Here is a 16,953-nt window from a genome sequence, read left to right as displayed (position 1 = left end):
TCCTTCCTGTGGATCCCGAATGCCATGAAATGCTCAAAAGAACTTCTTGATGCTTGTTTTTTTACTTCATTATAATTACTAACCTGTCAAAATGTACCAGGTCTGCATAAATACATTTCAAGTTAAAACTCTGGCAATTGATTAATTTTGTTTGCTGATAGCATGCAGCGAGAGTAAAGTCACTTTACGTTACAAAATGCATCAAATATCCAAATAACTACAAAATTTTAAATTGATATTCTCATAATAAAAAAGGAGCGAGTAAACACTGTTTAAATGCGTTTTGATGTTAGACATTGTATGGTAAAACATTTATTGATTCTTTATGTTACACGACGCTACTACTTAGTTTTGTGTAGAGAATTACTACAGACATCAATAGATCTTGCCTCAATCCATAGCTCTGTGGAGCACAGACAGTTTGTCTAAACTTATAAAATAATCAATATTGTCTGCCGGAGAAGTATTTGCAGGGAACACAGAGAATCACGGCTCATTCCAAGAACGACACGGACCACGAGGACAAATCCTCTCTCTGGAGATCTGCTGTGGTCAAACATCTCACTGCCAAAAACAGCCTCTTGATAGGGCTCATAATTTTATCGGTAAAAATTCCGTCCTCAGTTTTCCTCCGGGTGCACTGAGAAGAACAATGCAGGCTCCGTCCCAATGAGAGAGACGCTGACTCCACCAGCTGCTGAAGCTAAGGATGCGGGACAGACCCGAGCCGAGGCGAGCTGGTTGTTGGGGAAGGCAGACAAAAGCATGAAGCACTCGCTCACGACGGCCTCAAACAGAAAGATCCAAACGGTGAAACAAAAACAGACGTCGTAGGACTGAAGCAGGAAAATGAGCACGGTGAGAAGGTTGGACAAGACACAGGTTGAGACAATAATGGTGAGATGAATGAAATGTGGAGACAAAAGGAGAACTTGGAAAAAGAGACGCAAACATGAAACAAACAACAGAAATGGGAATGACTGGAAAGCTACAATAGCACAAGAAAGACACAAAATATTTGTGTTGGGACAGGTTCCCACAAACACTGTGAGGCGGCAGAGAGAGAAAGACTGATGGCATGAATTAAAACATGGTAGGCCATGAGCTGTCGTAGTAAATTGTTTGGCCTGTACCATACAAAGATGAGCAATCATGACTAACTTTTGTTGTTGCTTGAATCCTCTGATCTTACCTGGTGCAAAGAGAGGGGTCTCAATAGACTTAAACATGGTCTTGACGGACTTAAAATGGCCTGAGATCATTTCATGAGTGTCAGAAGAGAGTTGTGGGCTCCTACACACTGTGTGCTTTTGAGTAATCTTATGGATTTTGTACCTGCTGCATGACGTGGACTTCTTACAGTACGACTTTAAGCTTTGCAGCATCATTTCAACCTTGACTGAACCACGTTTGTCATCCTGTGCAACATTACGATATGCTGCCAGTGTATTAAAGGAATAAGTCAATAAAGTTAAGCCGGAATCAAGCTTTATTAGTAAATTTTTTGTTTTTTTATGTTCAAGTGTAGAAATAGACATAGTCAGCAAGTCTTAGGTCATTACATGTTCCGTGGTGCGGTGGAGTGGGAAGGATTGAATTTCAGACATTGTACAGAGCTTATGCCACCTATGGATGCACAGCCACGATTTCCTTTCACCGTACATTAGATCACAATATTTTAGGCCATGAGACAATATCATCGTAACGGCTTCATTTTTCGTCTGGGACAGGGGGAAATCGCAGACTGTATCCCGACCTGTACTACACTTCACGGAGCGATTCCTGCTAACTCCTTCTTACAACGGATGCAAATGTGGCATAAAATATTCCACAATGTGACACTCCTTCACCACCCAAAATGTAATTTGTAAATTCCCATGAAGGTAAAATGGCAGGTCATCCACAGTCTGCTTTAATACCCATCTTTTTCCCTGTGTATAAATGCCACCAGCACACAACTCTCTTCCTAATTAGTTTCTTTTATCTCTCTCTTGAAGACCCGGTTGCACACTGGAAATATTTACAGAACCAAGTTTTGATTCTTTCATTTTGACTCATGGCAGATTCGGCGGAGTTTGACGTGATGCATTCAAACTTACAACCACACCGAAATTTATGAACGGACAACGCAACGCGTCGTAAACTCACAGGACTGCTAGAATTGCACAAAGCCGTTGGAGCCTCGGTAGTTTCCAGTCAATACTGATATAACACATGGTGTTTACTATAAATCCACCAATGAGGATTGTAAGAGGAATTCTCTGCAGCTTCATTGAGGCTCCTCATGGTTTAATGCTTCTGAGCGCCCCGTCTAACCTCACTCCCACACCTGAAAGAATCATTTCCACATTAACAAAAACAAATAAAAGGATGCGTGATTATCCTCTCAGCCCTCGCCGTACTGCAGCTATTCGCTTTAATGAGTCCCTGAAACCTACAAGAGCAATAATTATTATTATTAGCCCCAGAGCATGTTTCATACAGAGACACAGCTTAAAGGGGCTTCACAGATTAAAAATAGATGTTGGGTTGCGCGTGGCAAAAAAAAAAAAAAAAAGTGTTTATTTTGTTTAAGAATAATCAGATAGCTGGAATCAGTAAGCAACACACTGCTTGACTTTTTATAAAAAAAATAAATTGTCATAGTGTTTAATGTTTTTAACAACAGATAAAATGATAATAAGTGAGTCCTAATTAAAAGCGGGGATTTAAGATATGCTTTAAATGAGACAGTTGTGACAGTTCTATTCAAACAAATAAAGAAAATACAAAAGTCTCAGGGAGCATGTTCAGGATGTTTCAAGGTTGAGCGTCGCAGGAGGATCCAGGCGACGTCCGTCCCAAAGAGCAGTGGTGCAGCGGGAGCTGAGCCTCAAGGTGAGGCTGTGAGCGCCGAACAAAATAATGAGGAGGTGGACAGGAAACTTGCAGCTGAAATTAGCTTTCCTTTGCTGGAGCCCGAGGGCCAACATGAGGAGCTGCGGTATCTGGGGAACTTCTGCTTCTCCAAGTTAAATTAAGCAAAGTAAAGTTGTGGAAATGAATAATATTTTCTATGTGTTCTGCAGGCCGTAGTTTTATTATTTAGATCATCTGATATTGACCCACCGATATCAAAATCTGATTTAATAATAACAAAACAATCAGACTAAAGAGTAAACATTCACACGAGTGATACTCAGCATGGGAGTACACACACACACACACAGAGTATCTGTAGGGGTATCAGGATTACTCCCTCCGGCCTCATTATATTACCATTATCATTTCTAAACGGATGTCACTTTAGGATCACTGCTTAGTAGTTAAGTGGTGCCTGTGAGTTTGCCGAAGTGTCCTTCAGTGTCTGCGTCCGGGTGTGCGTTAAGGTGTCGTGTGTAATTACACTGAATGAAAACAACGCAGCAGCAGCTGCTCAGCTCGCAGCTCCCGGTCTGCCATCGTGATCGGGCCCCCGAGTCGTGCCTACCATCCATAATGAGGAACAACATCAAGGACAACCTACCTTCACCTTGACCAATTCTTCTGCATAATTCATTGACCCTTATTTGCTGAGCAATTGTAATATTGTTTATGAGCAAACACGTCCTGAAAAGATGGAATAAAGCTGCACTGTTGTAGTACAGAGGCTCGGGAGGCAGAGGTGGGTCATCACCAGAGGATCCAAATGACAGATTATTAGCTACAAAGGCTCTGCAGCACAGTTGCTGAGCGGGATGCAGATAAAAGGCTGGCCGAGTGGATTCAGTCTCTTTGTTTTCTTTGAATTCATTATGCGGGAAACAAACGGCAGAATATGCTTTGTTGTTATTTGTGCTGAATGGGATGCACAATTAATATTGGCTGGGGTCAGATTTTTAAGATTTACTGAGAGACAATATGGAGTAAAAAGAAAAAAGAAAAAAGAACGCACATCCAGTTACGCTGCATGTTCTCCATGTGTGACTAGGTTATCTCCAGGTGCTCTAGTCCCAGGTCAACGGGTGGCTTTAAATGTCCCATTGGTGGGAATGTGTGTGTGTGTGTGTGTGTGTGTGTGTGTGTGTGTGTGTGTGTGTGTGTGTGTGTGTGTGTGTGTGTGTGTGTGTGTGTGTGTGTGTGTGTGTGTGTGTGTGTGTGTGTGTGTGTGTGTGAGTGTGTGTGTGTGTGTGTGTGTGTGTAATTGTCTGTCCTTTTGTGTTTGTCCTCAGATGTCCAAAGTGTACCCTGCCTTCCGCCATCATCAACTGGGACTGGCTTCAGTGGTCTGCAAACTTGTGTTGCATTACATTCTTAGCTGTGTGGTTTTCTGCTGCTGTTTCATAGTGACATAGAGACCGTCCCCGCGAGACTCAATTTTACACTTTATGAACGTGATCATTTATATAACTTCAGATATACTTATAACAATGTGAACGTTGCTTTCACACACACCACACTTTTACTATTTCATTAGTCATTTATTTGTAATAGTGGCACACTTTGCAATGAAAGCTTATCTTATGTGCATAGTCTCGTGAGATTTAGACGAAAACCATAAAGAAATCTAACTCAGGCACAGTAATGTGCAGATTAGATTATGCAATTTTCATTAACAAGATTTATTGGACAAAGGATGTTGGCAGGAAGAGAGGAAGAAGACTTCAGAGATTGATGGATGGAGTGAAGGAGGAGGTGGAGACGGTTGGTGTGAAAGTAGAGGAGGCAGGAGATAAGATGAAATGAATGAAGATGATCTACTCCTGAATGGAGCAGCTGGAAGAAGAAGAAGGAGGAGGAGGAGGAGGAGGAGTAAAAAACATATCTGAAAGATAAGGAAGTGTTCCCAGTTAAATGTCAAGATGAAGAGAAGGAACCTAAGAAATATTTTATTCTTCTTTGCCAATATCTTATACATGAATGAATGGATGAATGTATATTTAGTCAGTTCACCTTTTGGATTTGAAAAATGTCTTCTGAATCCACAGTCCTCAGCTCGATTGAAAACGAGTCCCCAGTTTGGGAGAAACAACTTCTTAATCCTAAATAAAAGTATTTTCGGCCAATTGTTTGTTGTGTGAAAGGTAATATTTCTGCTTCTCTGGTGTGTGGAAAAAATCAAAATAGGAAAAGTGTTTGACAATTTCTGGGCATAGCGCAAAGCAGACTGTCGTCTGCAGTCTGCTGAGTAAACTGCAGTGATGGGTGAATAGATATACAGTAGAAAAAAAAAAAGAAAAAGATTGATCAGACATAAATGAGGGCCTGTGGCTATATTTACACCCGGGGCCATCTTGTTGGATAATCTGACCCTGCTTGAAGAGGCTAAGAGCTCTTACTTTACTGCCGTCTCCTCAGGCACCTCCAGAGACATCGTCAGCGTTCCTGATGTGAGCTCGCAAAGCTCGGGACTCACACAGTGCAGACCTTCAGTCACCTGGAACACACACACACACACACACACACACACACACACACACACACACACACACACACACACACACACACACACACACACACACACACACACACACACACACACACACACACACACACACAGTGTGTTTTCTCCCAAACATTTCAAAAGTTCAACTTCAGGAGATTGAATTCAGCACTTAAGAAGTCATCTCACTCGGTCGGCCTCCCACGGCACCACCAGCAGCCTCTGCCCTGGTTTGGGTTGCCATGGCGGCAGGGTGGGGGGTGCTGGCGTGGTGGAGGAGGAGACGGTGGTCGGTTGTGGCGGCTGAGTGGCTACTGGCGTGGTGGAGGCGACGGGGGTGGCCAGCTCAGGAGCGGAGGGGGTGGCGGGCTCCCAATCAGCTGCCGGGAGGTCCAACAGGATCTGATCGCATCGCTCCCCCTCGTAGCCTTCGGTGCACTCGCAGGTGTACGCCGGCTCCCCCTCCTCCCCGCCATCGCTCCGGCTGCAGTTTCCATGGAGACAGGGGCTGCTGGCACAGGGGTCTGTGAAAAACTGAGATAATGGAGAAAATAAACAAATGATAAAGGGAATAATGTAATAGACATCTCGCTGTTTCTTTGCTGTCCACTGCACGCCGGGACTCGTCTTTTAATACGCTGTTAATTTCTACAAAGAAACCTCCAAACGTCAGAGGACGAGTCGGCTTTAGTGAAATGGAGCGGGTCCTTAAAACAAGAAAGTGCGTAAGTACAAAGTCAGTGATCATCTCGCTCTCTCAAACGACTTCCTTTATTGCTCTCTGAATCAGCTTTCACATTTCCAGCCTCTCGCCATTCATTACATTTTCACAATGTGATTTTATTAAATCCTGGGGTGGCCCCCGCTTTCCCTTTAGTCACTCCCACAGTATGAAAACACACCTTTAGTCACATACTCAGATTTTGTCCCCGAATCCGGTTGTCGGCCTGTCATGCTGCAATGATAGAAATGCTCCCTGACAGCTCTCCTCATGCCGCTTACTCCATCAATAATTGATCGTATTTGGAGAACACTTTTCAGTGAAGGTGGGAGAGGGCAAACCATGCTTATGAAGTTCATTGTAGGACAGGGTCTCAGACCATCTATAATTCCGCTGCCTCTTATTCATTTTTTTTTTGTTTTGTTTAACTTGAAAATTCATTGAGACAGCCTCAGGTATGTTCAACCCCAGATGTCTGATTTAAATGTGTTCACATTCAGTTTTAATAAAGCTGGAAAAAAAACAAAAAAAAAAACAACACAAAAACTGCGGCTGCAGAGAGCATACAGACAGTCAGTAATGATTCTCACACTGAATCCCTCGGTGCATACAGATGTGAGAGAGTGACTGTACATATGTGAGAGAAACAGCGAGAAGCAGAACAACAGAGCGCTGCTCGCAGGCTGCTCTCGCCACGACAAAGTCACAGCTCATTAGCACTAACGCAGCTCAAGATTTATTCTTTTTTATTTTTTTTTTCCTGTTTGTTTCCATGAGCAATCCTTCTATTACCTCCTCCACGGCGCTAAAGCTGAGCAATCCCAGCAGTCCACTTTCAGGTACTCGCAAAGTCTGCTGCTCTCAAATCCTCTGAAACAGCACCTGGGATCCAGTTTATCAACCTTTAGAGAACAGCAGTGCCAGATGGGCCAAGTTCGACGAAGCATTCAAGTCCAGATCGTGACCTTTTTCATGAGTCACTCTTGATCCCCCCCCTTTCATAACAGTCGCTGTCAGAGCAGGACAAAATGTTCCTGAACAAAGTACATGGATGACAAAACAGGATCAAGAACACCCGGCCATCCATCTTCTACACCGCTTTATCAGGTTTGGGGACACGGGGGGCTGGAGCGCTGCAGGTCGCCAGTCCGTCACAAACAGAGACAGAAAATCATCCACACACACAAACGTAAAATCAATTAATGAGACACTATTTCACTTTTACACATCTTTTTTGACCGTGGGAGGAACCTTGATTGGTTTAATTGGTTAGAGTTTCTGCATTTCTTTCATCAGTGACAGTACATTGACTGTAAGGATTTAACTGTATCATCACGTAGGCTTATTCTACACAGAGTCTATTTCAATTTCCCTTGACTAAACATTCACCCTCACGCAGTATGCTGATGATAGTGAACACAACAAAGCCCCCAAGCTCTGCAAACTTCACACTAACCAGCCAATTCTATTGAAAACACATGTGGCAGGAGACCCCTTTACCGATTTATTTTGACGCCCTATCCTTTGTTGTTGCGATTCCAGCCTATTTTGCCTCATTTTGCTTGATGCACTCGCGTTACCAAGGAGCTCAAATGCCTCAGGCTTTGGCAAACCATGTGAATCAATTTCTTCTAAGCAGGTGATAATAACCCACATTAGCCTCTTTATCTAAATTCCTCACACACCACCAAACAGAACAAAGAGATCGTCCAAGCCAAAGTAATTGCTTCACAAGGTGCTGTTGTCCTCTGGACAGGAGACATATTAAAGGGTAAAAAAAACCAAACAACATAAAGTATTCCAGTGAGGTAATGAACACGTCTCTTCTGGAGAAAGGAACTTTCTGTCTCGGAGTTTGCATGTTTTACTGTGCTTGCGTTGGTTCAGGTGTCGAGCTTCACTGTTCAGTTCACAGGAACACTGTTCAGTGTTGGAGTGTCAACGTGGTCTGGATAAACTGGTTTTGTTTTGAGCAGTTTAAGAAGCAAAATGCAGTGACTTAAAAGCTCGTAGCTTGTCATTCATTTAAATTGCAAACCTATAAAATCATTGAGTGCCCCTCATGATCTCTGATTGTCATCCCAGAGGAAATCAAACAAATCATTCTCCCGGTGTGCTCCAGCGGTGTCAAATATACTGACTCATGTTAGGTTTTGTAAGAAAAAAAGAAGAAGAAGAAAACGGGAATATTTTAAAAAGGCACTCTTAGTTCTTTGCACTAAAACTCAAAAGTATCAGTTAATATAAAATTGGGCCGCATGTGGCTCCTCAACTAAAACTAGGTTGACTCCTACTTGTTTAAAACATGCGGACGGATGACTTGTATGATCACTTCTTCTATGGTTTTCTCAAACAAACACGAGATTAGTTATCATGTTTTGGCTGTGTACTTTAAACATATCTTTTCTTTTCACTTCCTCCTAAAACGTTGCTCATGTATTTTTGGAGGCATTACAGACATCAAATGTGCGACACCGACCACAACACTAGACTGCATGTGCCAATGTATTCCCCGCTGAGGCACAGACATAAATGTAGTGACTGTTCATAATGAAATATGAGCTGGTTGAGAGGTGATGGGTCTTTTTGATTAAATTTGCTATTAATGCCCTGATCTTAAAACCTCTTTTAAAATCAATGGGATCTTTTCATCTTCCTATCCACAGAGTGCTCATTAATCCCGATTTAAAGGAGACATATCATGCTTTTAAATCCTTCCTTTTTACATATAAATCATACAGTTGTGGTCTATACAACGCGAAACTGCAATGCTTGGGTCTGAATTCCTCATTATTATAGCTCCACAGGCCCCTTTTCAACCCCTTTTCTGATGTGCTTCTGAGAGCAACTCGTTTTGGGGCGGTCTCTTCAAATGCAAATGAGACACTTCAGACCCCTCCTCCTCTCCAGGTTGCAGAGGTCACACTCGGTTCAACGTCACCCTGTTCGGCCATCTTTGTAGTTTGATAGAACAGATACAATTATCTAGCGGCGCAGAAACTTTATATTCACACATTATTTACAAAATGTCAACAAGGGAAGATTTGTCCATCCAGCCATACATGTTGGAGCCAGAGTCGGACCCGGCGGAGCGAGATGAAAATGACGATGATGCACCTGAAGAACAACGTCTTCATATGGATGTAACGCAATGGTGTGTTACTATATTTACACTAACTTCTCCATCCATGCCCACTACTACAATACTGCCTGTATTACAACGACTATTTAACACAGAAGTTACATTATAATCTAAAACGAGCACACAGCGCTAACATATGAAGACGGTGCAACTGCTAATGCTAACAAAACAATGACAGGGACGTCTTATCATCACACTTTTTAGCGTTATATACAGCTTACCGAAGTGCTCTGTTCGTCATCTCCATAGATAGAAGGAACTGACCGCTCAATCAGACCAAGTCTTTCGGCAAATCCTTCTTTATACTGGCGGAGGTTGCTGAAGCAGTCGTCCTTAAAGTGCTTCGCGCACACAAAAATGACCTTACCCACAGATGTGGGTACATTTCTGTGAAAAATAAAACTCAACCAGGCACTTCGAAAAGGTTCTGATGCTGGGAGACGGTGTAACGAAGCTTGTGGGTTACTACATCCAACAACCGAACATTTCGACTTATCCTCTCGTAACTTCGGTTGGACTACAAAATCGCAGCGAGAAACAAAAATGGCGGATTGCTCGAAATGTCGATGTCCTAATTTGGCAGTTCCGCTGAGAATACTGTGACGTCATTGTTCAAAAAACGTAATAGAGAATAGAAAAATCGAAACCGATCGCAAAATATGACCAAAACAGAATATAAAGATATCAACGGAGCACCTGAAGAGACTACTTTGAACTTTTCTGTACTTCTAAACACTCTAAATATACACCAAAATGCATTTAAGGGCTAAAAAAGTGGATTTAGCATGATATGTCCCCTTTAAGTCACTCATTTTAATTTGCTAATGCAAGATGTCCACCTCATCATCGGCTCAAGAGAAAGGAGAGAAATAGCAACGCTAATTAAGCATTAGCATGAGCAGTTTGACCTGATGGAGGAGCCTGCATGTCTCTCTGCGCGTGCACACACACACACACACACACACACACACACACACACACACACACACACACACACACACACACACACACACACACACACACACGCACGTGGAGACACATTTGCACTTCAACACTTTCCTAAGCACTTCTGCTCATTGTGTTTTAATTGGATTAAATATAAAGAGGTGAGAAGTGAGAGGAAAGGAACCAGAGAACATGCGCATGAAAGCAAAAAATCACTAAAGATAAGAGAACGAGTTGATCCATTTTAAACCTAAACTGAATATAATGGATAATTTAATTTGGCAGTGTGAGCCAAACATGTGGCCACGGCATTAAGTTGGAGAAGGCAACACATGCATAATTTAATAAGCAAGATGGGCGCGAATGGCTCAGGAAAGCTGAAGAGAATGCACCTGCTGTACATATGTTTTGAGCTTTTTGCATAATTAAAATGAAAGTCCTTTGTTGAGTCTCAGGTTGAGTGAAGTGAGCAGTGATTTGTTTTGTTTTTTCCAGAGGATATTAAATCTGTGCACCACACGACTCACATCCTCTGAATTAACAGAGGGTTAGGCTTTATTAATGATTTTACTCACACCCTGACAACAACCATCCACCTACAGCACAGGATTAAGTCTGTCAATAAGCCAATAATAACTATGGCAATAATAAAGATATACTAACACACATTTCAACCGATGGTATTAGAGGAAACAAGCCTGGTGGTAAGTTCCGACAACAATGAAAAGAAGCTATGCAGGTATTGTAAAACACAAGTAGTCTGTGCTGTTATAGCTACGAGTATATGAGTATGTGTTAATCGTAATCCTGTTGTTTAAATGCAGAAACCTATGTTTAAAAAAAGAAAAACTCTTAACAACTGAATCATTGCTATGGCAACAGCCTATCAGTTGCTGTTTACAGTTGCCATGACACTAACAATATAGTGCAGCTATCACTGGTGGTGCCAATGTTATATGTTACTTTATGCCATTAGAAAGGGGTCATTTAAGAATGACGGAATATTTTGAAAATAAATTATATAAATACACAATCGAGCACCAACTTCTTGGTTATAATTGAGGTTGTGAAAAAAAATAACAACATAAAAATGCTCAAAATATGGTGCATGTCTATTTGTAAGATGATTGTATTCTACACGATGGGGGGATTAATGAGAAATACTTTAAATCTTTAATGGGCCAGAAATAAGAAGCAGAGGTGTGATGAACACTTCATTACAGTAAAGATAAAACAGTTGATGTAGTATTTTTCCACGCACCTAATTGAAGTCAATATAACTTTGTCATATCAATGTCCCCATGTTATCAGTTGAGTTGCATTAAATCTGGATGTTGAAGAAAAGAAACCTGGCAGTAATGGCTACGCTTTAAAACAGTGATATACTGACACTAAAACAGCAGCGCAGCAATTGATTTGCTTGTCTGCTCGCAGTGAAAGTCCTGTTTATACCCCGAGCATGACTGAGCAGGATGTAATCCTGCAAGTAAAGTTTTAAAACGATCAATAGCCGGAGTCATGAGGAGTTTTGCCCAATAAGATCAAAACGGAGCCGAAATGCAGCGTGTGATGGAGCAGAGGACGCACATATTTCAATCATAGATCTCCTCTCAATTTATATGAAACAAACCAAGCATGTACCGAAGCGTAGGCCAATATTTGTGCACTTGTAAGTCCCCAAAGGAGGATCTATCCATCCATCCATCCAAGCATATACTGTTTAATCCAGTGCAGGATCGAGGGGCGCTAGAGCTGATATCAGCTGGTGAAGGCAGGATACACCCTGGACAGGTCACCAGTCCATCACAGGGCAAACACACACACTCATGTTCACACTAATTCACCTCACATGCATGTTTCTGGACAGTGGGAGGAAACGGGAGCACACACACGGAGAACATGCAAACTGCACACAGACAGCATTTGAACCCGGACCTTCTCGCTATGAGGCGAGGCATAGTACCACTTATCCTCTTCACCTTCATACTTCCTCTATCATGAGCTATGAAGCCGGGCTCATTCTGCAGCAGGTACAGATGGATGGCGCAGCTTGAAGGTCAGAATATTAAAACTGTTTATGCAGGGGGAACAACTGTCTTTTGTTTTCTCTCTTAAGGATCCATTTAATCACCAATTCAGCAGAAGTGGCTTTAAACATTCTTTTTTTTAAATGCCACACGTCATATAGTTTCAAAGTTTGTCTTTATTTTCAACCACATCCTCAGATAATTGAAGTTTCTGAAACAAGAATCAACAAAGTCTGAGGTAGTTGAAGCATGTAGAATAACAACAGCGGTCAAATGTGCGAGCAGCACAAATATGTATAATTATGATAAGACCTCTAGTTGCCATAGCAATCCGAGAACTGTCTGTAATCTTCATTGTTGCAACCAACAAAGTAATAACTTGCCAATAATGTAAGAAGATATTTGAGCCATTATTAATCACTTTAACGGCTGATTATTAAATTATAGTGGAAGCATGCAAAACTATATTTCTAAATGTACAGTGCATATGTTCAAGCACATTTCTTAACCCAAAAATAATAATATATTTGACAAAAGCACTAATAAGAAGCAGTAACTGGGAACAAGTGTCACTTGTGACTCCCGCAATAATGTTTTGTTTGCATGTTTCATTTCACATGTTCATTAGTTCATTTATGTGGCCCATGTTGTTACCACTGGGGCGGACCAAAAGATAATAACAATAATAATAATAATTTGAAACTCGCTGTTTTGTTGGCACCATCTATTACTTAACATTTTTCGAGTATTTTTATACCTGGAAGACGTGTCCGACACATTAAGCAGCTCGTACGGTCACTCTGCAGCTATAATCGGAGGTGTTGTCATAGCAACGGTAGCTTAGTAACATAAGAGCAATTAGCACACAATGCAGTACACGGTGTTGTGAGTGTTTGTGTGCAGTTTTTCCCACCCCCACCCCGCCAGCTCCCCTGCACAGTCTCAATGTTTGCCCGAAAAGTCCCGTCACACCGCAGAGACATTCCGTCTCCTAATCCACTTACAACCTCATCTGGACTGTTTATCAGCGTTTTACCTCCCCTCAGCCAGAGTGACAGCAACCCCCACTGTGGCGGCACCAACACATACAGATAGTATTTCTCTTAATTAAACTCTCGTGAAAAACACTTGCTTGCTAATGGCGTGATCGGGATCTCGGCGGGCGAAATTGTTCTCGTGCAGCAACCTGACCCGGGGCAGGAGCTTAATGTGACGAGTCTACGAGAGGCCTTTATTTCATCTTTTACTAATGAGCGGCGTCGTTAAAAATTAATGCGTCTGATCTAGATCCATCCTCTTTTGAGGAGTGGGGCCCGTGTTTGTCGAGCGCTCGCCATTTGCTGAATTCAAAGAGCTGCGGAGAACTGGAGCATCTCTTTGCACCGCGTCGCCTCAGAGGAGCAGAGCAAACACAAGTAAATGTAACGCCGAGGAGAAAACACAACCCCGCAACATTAGAGGCCGCGCACCTATCACCGCAAGCGCACGCCATTCTCCCCCGAGCTGCAGCTGTGAAACACATCGCAAAACAGAACTATGAGACACTAACAGCCAGCGAGGGAACAAATACGCCGTAATTATATAATCAATCACACAGCAATTAGCTCCATGAACCAAATTAAACTTTCATATAGCCAGCAGTAATTTTTATCTCGAATGTGCAGCACATAATGAGCACCAGCAATTTAGCTAAAACAAAATATTTAATTCATGATAGTGACAAAATAATACTCGGAAATCATCCCTCAATAGACTCATTTTCTCCCGTGCAGTTTTCTCCGCCATCTCCTCTCTCGAGGTTTAAGCCTTGGGTTGTGATCTCATTACGGTGGCTGTGCACGACATAATAAAGAGAGATGAAGAAAATACACTCGGAAAAGCATGAAAACAGCTGCTGGTGTGTAATTAAGTGTTTTAATCAGGTGAGCAAACGAACAGCGCACAACACTTGTGGGTTCGCATCCAGACAGCGAGGAAAAGTGTTTGCTGCCGTGCGGCATGTGCTTTATGAGCGGAGAGGCCGGGGGAATACAGCCGAGGAGAAGAGGCAGACCAAATGAGGCATAAAGAAACAAATAAACCGCAGAGTAAGGAACCAACAAAGCAAAAAAGTGACTCAGACAGTAGGCGATGAAGACGCAGGAGCTTTGGAGATACAAGCCCACGTATGGTTCTGGGTATCAAACAGCAGTGAGAGAATCTGGGCGTCTGTTCCTTCCGCCGTCGTAAGGAACACATCCAAACGTAGGCGCAAAGCAAAGGAGCATCACAGTGAGGGTTATTTTAAATGCTAGGCTTAAAGGGCTGGCTTAGGGACCCACAGTGGGATTCAAACCTGCAAACTTCTGATCCTAATTGTACTCCTCTAAGCTCGAGGCCTGAGATGTCCGTATCGTACAACAGCAGTTTACAGAGTGAGAGCTCAGAGAGGGTCAATATTCTTAATTCATGAGAAGAAATCATAATAAACTGAAATTTTCTTAATTGACACACAAACTAAGAACTAAATCAGTTGTGAAGACTAATTAAAATAAGCTGTAGCACTAATCCATCGGTGTAACAACTTATGTACACATGAAAACATGTCCAATATTTAACTTTCTTTTTACTTTTATTGTGTGCCTTTATTTCATGTGGATCCCATTTAAAAAATAATATCCTACAATGTGAAAATCATTTGGAAATCCAGCATTCAAGCAAAGGTCACTATATGTGGTGCGAGGGAAAGTGTGTGCGTGACATGAGAGTTGTCCAAGCTCTTTGAGATTAGAGGTGGAATTCATCCGCCAACACTTTAATACACTCTGCTGTCTACATTCACCGATGTCTGACAAGCAGAGTTCAAAGTTTTGTATTTGAATTAATTCATCACAGTGCACGACTCTGTCAAACATTTTCTGTTCACGGACCACAGCAGCCAGAGGATCAACATTCCTGCAACAAAGTCTAATCTCTGCTTGTTCTCAATAAACCGACGAAAGCGGCTGAGTCACAGCCAGAGTCTCCATTGAGAGTGAAAGACCTGATGAGTCACAGCGACTGTGAATGACTTGAGCTCTGGCAGGTGGCTGAAGTTAATTTCAACAAGTTTTAACTTCGAGGGCTTCAAAGTGGGGAGAAAAATGCTGAACAACTACACTGATGGTGTTAAAATATTGAATAATTAATTCTATATAGATGAAGGCTGCATGTCCGGGCTCTTAATAAGGCTGCCATCGTTGTCTCACGCTTCAAAGTCTCATTTCTGCACAGATCAGAGGACGTTTTTTTTATTTTATAGAACAACAATCTGGACACACTCTCTGCTGCCTTTAACGAGAAATACAACCGTAAGCGCCCCTTTTAAGTTTCTACCACTGTGTTTCCTCGACTGGTTGCATATCTGCCATGTGTTGTATTTACCTTCAGGTGTTACAACAACATTACAGTGAGAAGCATTCTGATGACTCGCCTCAACGCTCAGCACTTAACAGCGGACGATGAATATAGAAAAAGTAACCACAAAGAAACATGAGTTTTCAAGAGTTGGCCAGGACTTTAAAAGAATTAAAAGGGGACTTACATTTCTCTGGTGAATGCTCGTTTTGCTTCGCTCTGAGTACACGTGTGTACTAATTAAAGATGCAAAGTGTGCTGTCTTTGGCCTCCATCGCTGTACGCCAAGAGATTTTACCTCGTAGGGTCATGTTTTCTGCAGACAGTGAAGTAATTCAACTTCGACCTTTTTGCGGCAATGTAAAGACATAAATGGAAAAGGAGCCAATGATGGTACATGAATGACTGAGTCATGTCCAGTCTGTCGGTGGTATGACTTTGAAGTTGTGGTCTTAATGCACATTTTCACCTTCATCTGTGAGAACACTCCTGTTTCATTATTGACTTTCCGAGATATAGCGTCGCTACTATGTTTGTATTTAATTGTTTACAAAATGAAAGGTGTTGTTTACTCAAAAAAAAAAATGTTTTTTTTCTATTTGGAGTTTTTATAATGTTCAAAATGTGTGGAAGTACTGAGCATAAGAGTAAAGATAACAATATAATGAGACACCTGACTGAGAGCATGGATGTATCCCCTGTTATTCTGCAAATTTACTGTCACTATGTGTAAAACCCCAAGGTTTTCTGGGGTGGAAAGCGAGACGTGTACTTCATAATAAAAACTATTTGCCGCACAAACTGATGAAAAAAGTGCCAGACAGTTAGTTTAAAGCTAAACAGCTAAACAATAGTTTAGCTGAATAGAATAGATCTCAACAATTGGCATAAAATGAATATTAATAGGTTTTCTAAAGACATCATCGGTGTGGAGGTTGGATGAAAGTTAAACAGTACTAGACTACAAACATACTGACAGTGAGCTGGGGTGTCACATCAATAGTCTATATAGTGTTTAGTGTTGGTAGAATGCCATCGACGCCTCATCCATGAGCGGGGCACCACTGTGGGTGACAACGTATAAATGGGAATATTTCTCAAACTAAATGACAGATTATAAATGAAAAAGAAAAACACAACCTTTCATCCTGTCATCAATATCAACTTAAATATATAATATTCCAGGCCAGGCTGATGAAGTTTCGGCTTTACAGTGACTTCCTGTCAAGTTCTGGAAGCAGACATTATTGTTGTTATGATTTATTACACCCATCAGTCAAAAAAATAAACACCCAGAATGAAAACCCTTCATGATCCATCCTCATCACTGTTCCTGTCAGCA

At 41.8% G+C, this 16,953-nt stretch overlaps 1 protein-coding gene across 1 annotated transcript in view; it reads right to left on the bottom strand.

Annotated features, from left to right (window-relative positions):
* The window catches only part of dner (delta/notch-like EGF repeat containing), a 57,644-nt gene that overhangs the window by 20,744 nt on the left and 19,947 nt on the right, over window positions 1-16,953 (bottom strand). The window contains exons 2-3 of the mRNA XM_080460410.1: window positions 5,591-5,935; window positions 5,298-5,395 (exon numbers count right to left, since the gene is read on the bottom strand). Of these exons, the coding sequence (XP_080316536.1) occupies window positions 5,298-5,395; window positions 5,591-5,935 (443 nt within the window). The remainder of the gene's footprint in view (window positions 1-5,297; window positions 5,396-5,590; window positions 5,936-16,953) is intronic.

This window comes from Lipophrys pholis (genome assembly GCF_963383615.2).
Source record: "Lipophrys pholis genome assembly, chromosome: 3".
NCBI lineage: Eukaryota > Metazoa > Chordata > Actinopteri > Blenniiformes > Blenniidae > Lipophrys > Lipophrys pholis.
The sequence above is the reverse complement of the archived record's forward strand: the minus strand, read 5'-3'. Positions and strand labels throughout refer to the sequence as shown.